Source organism: Pseudochaenichthys georgianus, chromosome 20 (assembly GCF_902827115.2).
Source record: "Pseudochaenichthys georgianus chromosome 20, fPseGeo1.2, whole genome shotgun sequence".
In the NCBI taxonomy this organism is placed as follows: Eukaryota; Metazoa; Chordata; class Actinopteri; order Perciformes; family Channichthyidae; genus Pseudochaenichthys; species Pseudochaenichthys georgianus.
This window is the reverse complement of record NC_047522.1, coordinates 5107066-5118477: the sequence shown is the minus strand read 5'-3', so window position 1 is coordinate 5118477 and position 11412 is coordinate 5107066. Positions and strand designations below refer to the sequence as shown.

Below are 11412 nucleotides of genomic sequence, written 5' to 3'. Positions count from 1 at the left end.
CTCAAAATAATATAGCAGAGAAAAGCAGACAAACACATCAAGGTGGATAAATATATACACATACAACAAGCAGTATCCACTAAGGGCGGTCGTTTTTACACACAGATATTGCACATCTCATCAAATAGTTTGGTAACATTGTTGTATGTCTTGTTGTCTTAGACAGGGAGGCTCTGTTGAGTTGTCTAAGCATATCAAACCAAATGTTTGTAATGAAAGAAAACCCATATCTTAAAATGACACAAAATACACAATCAGTACAAAAGTAAACTGTACATTCACTCCCAAAAAGGAGTTGTAAATAAAAAGCTCTCAACAATTCTTATTTGTTTCCAGAAATAGCCTGGTTGGGGGGGGGGGGGGGGGGGGGGGGGGGGGGGGGGGGAAATACAAAACATATGTCAGCATTACTGCAATGAAGTTGTAATGAGCACATATAGAGAGAAGTGTAAGTGCTGTTACCTTCATTCTTTCAAGCATGTTCTTTCCGGCGAAGGCTCGCAGCAGTTTGGGTGTGGGGGGTTTGGGTCCGAACAGTGCGAGCCCCTTCTTCTTGTCGTCATCTGCTTTAGCTGCTGCTGGACCCTTCGCCTTCATCAGTTTCCTACACACAGACACGGAGAAGCTGGCTGAACAAAGTGCTCTGGCGCTAGCTACAAAGCAGCTGCTACTCGGGTAACAAATAGAGTATTTCTGAGTCCGATGTCCCGATGTCTAAGTTTGCTGCCATCTAATGGTTCTAAAGAGAGATCCGATGTTTAAGGGAAAGGAAAAAGGTCTTCGTTGCTGAAATGTGAGCTGCCTAGTATACACTTTTCATACTAGGATTATATACAGCTAATATCAATATTTGGTGAGAACACTTCTTTCAGCAATACAGGCCCGGTTCTACGGGGGTGCATAAGGGTGCATTGTACCCTCAGTTGAGTCGTTATGCACCCTCATTTGAAAAATGAAAAGTAAAAAAAAGAAAAAATGAAAAGTGAAAAATATTACATTTTGCCTACTATTACTAACAATAATAATAATAATAATAAGAAGAAGAAGAAGAAGAAGAAGAAGAAGAAGAAGAAGAAGAAGAAGAAGAAGAAGAAGAAGAAGAAGAAGAAGAAGAAGAAGAAGAATATTGTGGTTGAATAGCATTTATTTGATCAATTTAAACGGTAAGTAACGTTATTATGTCAGGTGCGCGTGACCTGTGCCGCTGCACATTCATCATCTGCAAGGTGCTTACACAGCAGTCAATGATGGATCAGAAAATGGTTAAAACAACCAGCCCTTATCGCCAGCATACACTGCATCTACTGCAGGTAATAACAGTTCAGATCATGGGGACATTACGTTCTAACGTCCTCCTGCCCGACTCGCCGGCTTTGCCCGCCTCGCCCACAGAGGCGGAGCAGCCACAGCCGTCTTCGTTACCCCAAACACCGCCACCCCTCGGCGGCCCGCAAGTGCCAGAGGACCTCAGCAAAACAGAGCCTGCCCAGGTATATTTAAAAAAGTACCCAACTCGCCTGTACAGTGGGGTAAGGCGCTCATTTTGAAGCTCATGGTTTCAAAACAGAGATTGGCTGGAATATTCATGTAAAAAAGATGCCATCTTCTGCTACGCATGTAGACATTTCAGTTCAAGTAAGTCAGATGCCTTCACCACAACTGGCTACAACAACTGGCACCATGCTCTTATAGGCTACGTGATAAGGGACTGGGAAGGCATGAATCAAGCAAAGAGCACATAGATCCATAGATCTCTTAATGTTGCTCTCAAAGTGCACCAGATTGATGGTTTTAACTTCAATATTTAAAAAAAAAAAATCTTCCCGGGGGAGCATGCCCCCGGACCCCCCCCCAGGATGAGGCGAGGACCCCCATAGAGGGTGTTAGGTACACTCCTCACTTATAAAAATAGCACTTTACCACTGCACCCTCTCTAATCTCAGATGCACCCTTAGTCATTTTGTTCTGGAACCGGGCCTGCAGCAATAGCTCTGTACTTGAGCAAACGTGTTATCGGTTTATCATTTAAAAACATCATTGCTAGAATGTGTGCAGTGGCTCTGGGAAAGAGTAAGATGTTGTAGTAGTGGTGTGTCCTCCTGAGTGTCTGACTTACTTTCCCTTCCTGGCCAACACTTTCTGAGACTCTGGGTAGTGGACCAGGATGTCGAACAGGTCTTTCTTCTCCAGGACGAAAAGGTTAGCAAAACCATGCGCTTTGACATTAGCTGTCCGCCTGTTCCCTCCATCTTTGGAAGACTGCAACAGACTGAGAAAGAACAACCTTTTAAGGATGACATTTCCCGGACTGTATTCTTTGTCTGTGGATTTGACTCTATTATCATCTAGATCAGGGGTTCCCAACCTTTATGTTGCCAAGGACCGGCAGATACATTTAAAAAAAATCACGGACCGGTTGTCAATTTGAACTGATTTTAATATGTACTCACCAGCAGGTAGCAACAGAAACTAATTGTATGTAACAGCCTGAACAAATACTAGAACAATAGGCATCCAAAACAACGTTTAAAAAAAAGAAAGAACCGGTGTTTTTCGGAAAAACAACATTATTCCGTTTTTAAACCAAAACGGGAAAACAGATAAATCCGGACATCTCCTTCATAAAACGAGTAATAGGGGGAATAATCGGGCAGTTTGATATGTGTAGAGGTGTGTGTGTGTGTGTGTGTGTGTGTGTGTGTGTGTGTGTGTGTGTGTGTGTGTGTGTGTGTGTGTGTGTGTGTGTGTGTAGAGGTGTGTGTGGTTAACATGTAGCAGCCTGCAGTCACTCTTAAGCTGTTCTGAAGAAGGTAAACACAGTGAAGGCGGTGCGTAAAAAGGCACAGTTTGAAATATATCACAAATAATGTATGCACTGCTATTTCCTCACATAAACATAATGAATGCAATGAAAAGGTTGTCTCCTGTACGCTCCTCTTCTACTTGGCGCACCGTTAACTCTCTCGTGCGCAAGAGAGGCTTAGACCTTGAAAAAAAAATCATGAAAGCCATTTTCAACTGTTTTCTGGTGAAAGTTTAACTAGGCTACTGGATTAAATAATATGACTGGTATAGGTGCGAAAATTAAACACTTTTTGAAAAAAATATAAAAATATTTGTATATATTTATAATTCTGCAAATATTACGACTCACAGCTATTTCGCGGCCCGGCAGTAACGCCCGGTACCGGTCCGCGGCCCGGGTGTTGGGAACCCCTGATCTAGATTACATTGTGGCACATGAATCATCTCTGTGTGACAATGACTCACCTGATTTCTCCAAACACACAGCCAGCCTTCAGGGTGACAAACACGATGCTGTTGTCCGGCCCCCCCACCACCTGCACCGCTCCCTCTTTGATGATGTACATCTCTTTCCCGATGTCCCCCTGCAAGACGGCAAAGTCAAACACATGCAGAAACATACCAAATAATGGACAGAATAACAAACAATAATTGATTATGAAATGTCTGACACACACATTTAGACATGATAATAATAACTTACCTTTTTTACGACAAAGTCACCGGGTAAATAGATGATAGACTTGAGCCTCAGCAACATGTCCACCAACATCTGCTGGTCGCAGCCCTGGGGAGATAATAACAAGATGTTTAAATGACCTAATGTCCAAGCTGCAGTATGTCTGCTTCACTGTGTTTGTGAAAGGCACCTTGAACAGTTCAATCTTCTGGAAGGTGGTCAAGTTGATGTCGACAGCGATGGCGGTTCTCATCACCAGAGGCATGCTTTCCAGCAGCTCCGACTCGTCTGAAAGCACCAAGGTCAAACAGGAAAGGTTAAAGGAGGAAGCCACTCTTTTCAGATGCTGTGGATTCTAATAACGAAAGGCTTTCTAACTAAAGTCAACTGAACACTTTGTCTAGTGTTACTGACCCAGCATGCCCTGAGCGTCCCAGGTGTAGGTGAACCAGGTGCGGACTCGGTTCTGCACCTCAGAGGGGATGTGATTGGTCACCATGTAGGCCATAGTGCCGTCCATGGAGGACCTGAAGTATGTCTGTCCTGCTGTGGCTGCACCGATGACGTCCCTCATCTGAAGCTCAGGGAAATCTTTCGTTAAAATCGGAGAACTACTGCAGTCGATTACACATGTTTTTGTAGCTAAAATCTGTACATTTAACAAGATTTTTGACAGTCAAGACTTCAAAAAAGTGTATACTAGGCAACACAACATTTAGAGTGACGGATGATGGGGTGTTAGTGGAACTACTATGGTGAGATGAATGGTGTTGTCTGTCATTTCTAACACCACACGTTTTATTTATCTGTCACTACATTACGACACCAAGGAGACACGGTAATTTAGAGGTTTCTACAGGAACTGAGCATGCTGGGACTTTGACTTTGTCATGAATTAGCTCCATGTTACCTGTCCAATCAAACTGGAGAACACAAAGACGCCCACGAAAAAGTTAGTCATCTGAAAGGTAATCTCAAACACGGTATGGGGTTCGATAAGACCCCCGATGTTGATCAGACTGCGGACAGCGTAGTAGTAACAACGCAGGTACCTGTGGAGAGGGGGGGGGTTAGGGCGGCAGTCACACTCACTATATTTCACTGGCCTGTCATATTTTGGGACGGACATAGTGCTAAACGTGTGCGCATGTGTTGAGGAGGAAGGATTGTTATGTATCTTTTTTTTGGCTTGAATCCCTTGACGCCAAAAATATAAAAAGGTAGAAAATAAATGTGCTCAAATTCAAAGAAAAAAAAATGTAATATAAATAAATAAAAACTTTTAAAAAATGATTATAATTAAACTACCTGGATAAGAATGGTGGACATAAAGAAAGCCCCAAAAAGGTAGTTTGTCATCTGAAAGATCTGTCCGAACATGGTGTCTGGTAATGGCAACTCAGCGATCATCAGCAGGGACTTCTCGGCATAGAAGAAGCAGCTGAGGTAGCTGCAGCAGCGGCGGACAGAACACACAAGACATTTTCAAAGTGTGGACGCCACGCAGATGGAGAAAACTACAACTTGTTTTCAGTGCAGCAAGCATTGCAATGACTCTAAACAGTTGACACACTCTTGACAGTTATTTTACTCTTATTTTTATTTATCTCCTATTTTCATAGTCTTTTATTATTATTATCATTATTTCCTTGATTTTATGTTATTTATTATTTATTTTAGATTTTATTGATCTGTGTGAATCTTTGCTGTACTGTTTTTTTTCACGCTTACCCTGTTGCTGCTTTGTACAACTGAATTTCCCCTCGGGGATTAATAAAGGTTAATCTTATCTTATCTTATCTTAAAAGCTGGCTGGTGTTTGATAAACGTGTCCCGTTTTGTCATGTGTGGCAGCCTTTATGGGAAACTACTTTACTAGGCCTTTATTTAAATGAGCAAAAGAATAAATAATATAATATGTATATAACATCCTGCTTCATTTTGTTTACTGTAAATTGGTGTTTCAACATGTATATATCTATTTTTTTAATGCTCTTTTATTTCTATTTTGAAATGTTTACATTTTAGAATGATTTCTACCCTTTTCATTTCTCTTATGCCTTCTCTTTCATGCTGCTGCAACGCAAACATTTTCCAAATTGGGATTAATAAAGTACATCTTATCTTATCTTATCATATAAAATACTACTTAAAGTTCAAATTGCGTTTATAGATAAAGATGCTGGTGAAAGTGTGTTTCTTATAGAACTGGGATTAAGGATAATTAAGTGTCTTTCACAATGGTCAAAACATCCCATAGATTATAACATTTTGTATGTTTTTCATATTTTTTAAAAATTGTATTCAGGCCATTACAGTTTCCACCTCACTCTCAGCATATTTACATTTCTTTCTCATGGTCTGTATTTAATGTTTATTTATGCATGTCTATTCCTGGAGAGATAGACAACTAAAATGCCTCACACTTTAACTGTTGTACTTACGCGTTGCCCAGACCGGAGTAAACCCATCTAGTCTTCCCGATTCCCTGATACTCTGAAGCCACGTAGTAGAAGCAGGCGTTGAGGTGCAGCATGAAGAGAAGATATCCAATGGTCCGAATCACTCTAATGGAAAAATAAAGAAACGTCTCTTTGTATCTGTTCATTTCACTTTCAACTCCCTGTCGAACAGAAGTGATTCAAATATGGTAACATCAATTACGGCATGATCCTTTGACTGACCTCCAGATGTAAGCTTTGGACATTAAGCTCTCAAGACGATCGCTGAACTCAAAGAATGTGACGACCTTGAGAATAAGCATGAAAGTGTCAGCCACAGGAAGGAATCGAGGTCAAGCATCGATTGGCTGGCCTTTGTAACACATGGGGAAACTCACCTTCATCAGACGATTGGCTCTGAAAATGGATTTGAACCCAAACTCTAGGTACAGCAAGTCGAATGGCGCGAGGGCCAGCATGTCTAGCTGTTGGGGGGGGAAACAGAGATATGAGGTCACTGAGATTAGTTCTTCCTCATTTTTCTAAGAAATTGAGTTATAGTACCTTGAATCTGACAGATCTTCTGTAGTTTGTCTTTGTCACCAGTCGGTCTGTCTAAAAAGGGAACAGAATCATTTGTTCAAGCTAAATCATTCTCATCATCAGGATCTACTGAATGAAATGAGGCTTACTATGATGTCCCCTCCTTTGACAAACTGTCTGCGGGGCTGGAAGAGGATTGCGTCTATGAGGTAGATGAGGTCTGCCAGCGTATCTGTGGCTAACCAGAAAGGAATGGCAAATTCCGAGTGGTACGGGAAGCACAGACGGGCCGTGATAAACCAGGTGTTGTAGTTGAAGGCCAAGGTCACCACGCTCAGCCAGGTGATGTAGTGCCGGTCTGTGAAAGGGTCAATGGTGACTCCCAGCACAGAGTCCATCTTGTCCTCAAGTGGCTTCAGAACAACGTCCACCAAGTACCAGAAAGCTTCCTTTATCTTGGTCGGTATGTTCCTATTCAGTTGCACATTTACAGCCTGCAATTTATTTTGCTTATCGTCTTCCTTCTTCTTCTGGGTGTTCTCCTTTTTCTTCTTCTCCTGCTCCTCTTTCTTCTTATTGTCCACCTCTTCCTTCTTTACGCGGTCCTCCTCTGCTTGCTTTTTTCTCTCCTCTAGGAGTTTTGTGTGTTCGTCTTTGAGCAGCACAGGTGCTGAAAGGACAATATTTAAAAGTGGGCTGAGACACGGAAAACAAACTTTTCATTGTTTGTGAACTATAAAGACTGTAAAGCACGGAAGATACCACAAGTCGCTGGTATCAAGCTGTCATGCTAACTTACACAGCTGAAGGGAGGCTGTAATGGGTTAGTACTTACTGACAGGAGGAGTGATCTCTGGGGATGAAGCGTACTGATCGACCACTTTCTCTTTGTAGATGTTCAGTCTTTCGTGCATGCGTTGGGCTATGGATCTGAGCTGCTGGTCTGCATACTTGTTTATGACAATGCGTGGAGGTGGAGGAGGGGGCGCCTCTTCTCTGTAGATTAAAAAACAATTAGCAGAAATATTAGCCACAGTACCTTGGATATGAATGAAATATGAATTTAAGATGGCAAATAAGCCATTTATTTTGTAATTAGCAAGCTGTAGCAAGACTAGTCGGAGGTGATGTTACTTAGTGCCTACTGTACAATCAATATTTTTGACAAAGAGTCTGCAGTTGTCATCGCATCTATTGAGCTTTAGTGTACAGTTTTCTGAAACATAACTCTACTGTGTTGGTTCAGTGTTAATGCTCTTATTTGGCCAGAGCAGACACCTGTTTGAGCAGCCCAAATTAAAACTCTTAAAACCCATGAAACACTGCCTGCATAGCGCTAACTAGGTGCAGTGGGTGTCTAGCTGTTTTAGATTTAGTTACTTCCCTTAAGAGTGAAGTGGCCAATAATGGGAGAAATATTAGAATTAAATAAACCAAGTTGCCAGAAACCAAACTGGATCAAATGCTAATGTTGTTGTATCAGCTGGGTGTGGGTAATAGCCAAATATGTGCTAGAAAGATTGCCATTTCAACTTTAACGATTAACTAATGATTGTGTTCATAGCTTTTTAGCATCTGCCTGCAAGTGGGTCAAACTAAACGAAAAGTATTAGCAGAGAAAAGGAAATGTTATGTGTCTTTTAACAAAAAAGTAAGAACAAGCCAGTAACTGTTTTACTTATGTCATGTCTACGGTCTACAACTGCTTTTCACACATGGCTAAGCATAGCAAATAGTGATTTGTTATGTCAAATGAAACCATTTGTACTGTGAAATTCCATTATTATAACAGGCAACTGCAGCCTCAGCAGTACAGATAGAGAAGAGGACATCTGTGCTCATGTGTCGCCCCCTGGTGGCCTCAATCTAGTATTACACCCAGCTGAAAAGCATTTGTGTCAAGCTACAGGAGCTACAGTCGATCTATGGTGTCAAGTCATTGATTTGAATAAACCACTAACGCACCACAACATCTTGACCATATATGAATTGAATAAGTTAAAATGTAATCATATTAAAGACAATACTTTTCACAATAGCTTGAAACAAGTTTATATCATTTTGTTTAAGTTTATATCATTTTGTCCAATGACGTTAGGCTAAATTACAAAAATGCCTCTATTTATAACTCAACAATTCAACAGCACTGCAAACAGCGGCCTCTTAAATGACCATATGGTTTAATAGGCACCTCTCTTAATCATACGAACATTAATACCTTCATGAAGTTAGAATGCATTGAACAAAGTTATATTAGACAGCATAAGTGTACGTTAGAGAAAACCAAGACAAAAAAAAATTGTTTATAGACAAAAAAGAACATATTTCTTCAGTTGTAAATAGTTTTTTATGCCATGGCAAACTGCAGATATTTATTCTCGTCATTCAAACTGATCGCCGACACGTCTAAATGTGCTCCACATAAAGCCTCACCATCTTACTGCCACTCAATTATCATCCTTTGATTAAATATTTAATACACATCTACTCATATAGATAAGTGATATTAGTTTTGCAGGTCAAGTCAGGTTTTTTTTTGCTGGGCCCGAAGCGGCCTTGAGCTCCTTAAACCTTAAAAGCTGCAAAGCTTTTAATCCACTTTCAGGTCAACCCCCCCCTTGTATGCATGTTGTTCCGAGGGATCAAGATCTCACATGTGTCCATCTCTGTATCTCCCTGTGTTCTTTCCAGAGAATCTGATTAATTAGTGGCCATTGGGTGATTAATTGAAACTACTTTGGTGGCAGTGTCTTGGCAGGCGTGTGGTTTGGTACGCTAAAGTGGTGTAAACAAACTTAATCTACTCTCTTTAATTGCCCAATACTTTTATTATACTCTCAATGCATCTCCCAGCTATTTGTCTGCAAACATATCAGACAGAGAAAATACCTGCTGTGATGATGTATTGCTCAAACTATTGGAGACTACAGAAAGCAGCAAGGGTACATGTCTTACCCCTCAGGTCTAGCTTGATCAGGGTTAGCAGGAGCTGCTCCTGGGGCAGGGGCTGCTGCCGGAGTGGGGGCCGGAGCTGAAGCTGGAGCTGGAGCCGGAGCTGGAGTAGGGGCAGGTGCAGGGGCCGCTGCTGGGGCAGGTGTTGATTCTGAGCAAATGGGAACAATCAGAATCCATAATAAGTGTATCTCCCCCAAACACATTTTGATCATTTTTTTAGCCTTGCATTTGAACAATGTATTTAGCATTATGCATTTCCTGAATTTCTTCATTTTGTGTTTTCTTTCATGTGACTTTTCTCATTTCATTTTTCTTGCCATACAAATAACGCCATTATTGTTGCCATTGTTAAGCATATGGCACTTTATTAAGAGATAGGTTTGGATTGTAAACATTTTAAATACAAAATAATAACCTCAGAATGACAGTACATAATTCCGTGGCTATAAAGTATCTCACGTCATTATCAATTACGCTCCAAATGAATATATAAAAACATTTATGATATAAATGAGTGCCTAGAAGGAGAGCAACACTATCAACAAGTAACTGAATTCAATGCATCTTACATCAGACTGCAGGGTCAATGATGTTTGGACAGACAATACGTTCAAGAGACGTTAAATGTTGTACACATGTTTGCAGTTTATCAATGTGTGCCACTCTGTTGTCTGAATGATCTGATTTTCCTTCTCAATAATTAATAAATAATAATATATATGTATTTTTTTTTAAGTGACAGGAATGGGCAATACAATGCTTTGTAAACTAATACAGACAATGGTTAAGTTGCAAATGCTAAAGTTCCCTTTAGTACAAAGTGACAACATTTGCAGTATGCCTGGTATACAGTTTCAACCTTGAAGGACAGTAAAGTCCACGGCTTACACAAAGTAAAACAAAAAGGGAAGCAGAATAATTTGGTTTCTAAATGTGTGGTTTCAGCCTCTCACATAAATGATCACTTACCCTGCGGGTTGTCCTCTTTCTTGGCCTCATTCTCCTCCTAAGACAAATCAACATTTCCCACAAAGTTGCTCATTAGTCAAAACATGATCATTAGAGAGACACTTTCATTTAGAGAGCCTTTTAAAGAAAAGGGAATTTATCATGTGACAAATTACTCCCTTGCCTGATACACTTTTTTTTCTAAAACAAGCTGGGTCTGAGATTAAATGAATTTAAAAGTGCCCGTTGGGTAATGACCAATTTCAATGAGGTCCGTGTCGAGAATCAATTTGATTTGATTCTTTGTTGGCAAGGGTACGGCACTATTGAGTGTATGGGGGAGCAGATAAGATGCCACTGATGTGAGGAACACATGTAAACCAAACTTGCTGTGTTACAGGCTGGATGCAACACTGCACATTATGTTATCATGCTTGATATCAGTCTTGGCTGTTACAGGGCTATTGAACGCTTGTTAAAGCATTGTAGAATAATTGAATGCCTTAGAAATCACTGTAAACATTACACAGTTTACAATTAACAGTTGTATTTACTTAATGAATATATAGCACACTTTTTTCTTTTTAAAACAAGTCTTACCTTGGCTGGAGCTGGATCAGGAGCTGGATCAGGAGCTGGATCAGGAGCTGGATCAGGAGCTGGATCAGGAGCTGGATCAGGAGCTGGATCAGGAGCTGGATCAGGAGCTGGAGCAGGAGCTGGAGCAGGAGCTGGAGCAGGCCAGCGGGCCTGCGGGCCAGCAAAGACTTTCTTCCACCTGCTAAACATGTCCAGAAAACGAAGGTAGCACCTGCTGTTATGTCTGCATGAGAGCTGAAATACTCCCTTCTAGATTAACCCTCTCTTTTATCTTTGTCAACCTCTTCTTCTTGCATTCTTTTAAAGCAACAAGTCCACACAAACAAGCTGTCTCCAATGGTGTTACTGCTTTTAGCACCACTAATACTCCTGCACAGAGAATAGCCCACACCATTAGTGTCATGTAAGCCCATCACCATAAGATTGAAATAGGCTTACAGA

General features: G+C 40.9%; 1 protein-coding gene across 1 annotated transcript; it reads right to left on the bottom strand.

Moving 5' to 3' along the window:
• Positions 1 to 309: 309 nt before the first annotated feature.
• Positions 310 to 11160, bottom strand: LOC117466119 (cyclic nucleotide-gated channel beta-3-like). Its single transcript, XM_071206979.1, has 17 exons — positions 10972 to 11160; positions 10393 to 10429; positions 9424 to 9571; positions 7304 to 7464; positions 6618 to 7138; positions 6490 to 6540; positions 6324 to 6410; positions 6169 to 6233; positions 5929 to 6051; positions 4395 to 4536; positions 3899 to 4058; positions 3675 to 3772; positions 3509 to 3592; positions 3271 to 3389; positions 2117 to 2269; positions 463 to 604; positions 310 to 343 (listed from the first exon to the last, which is right to left on the bottom strand). The coding sequence occupies exons 1-17, from the start codon at positions 11158 to 11160 to the stop codon at positions 323 to 325; spliced, it is 2301 nt and encodes a 766-aa protein (XP_071063080.1). The 3' UTR covers positions 310 to 322.
• Positions 11161 to 11412: the final 252 nt, after the last annotated feature.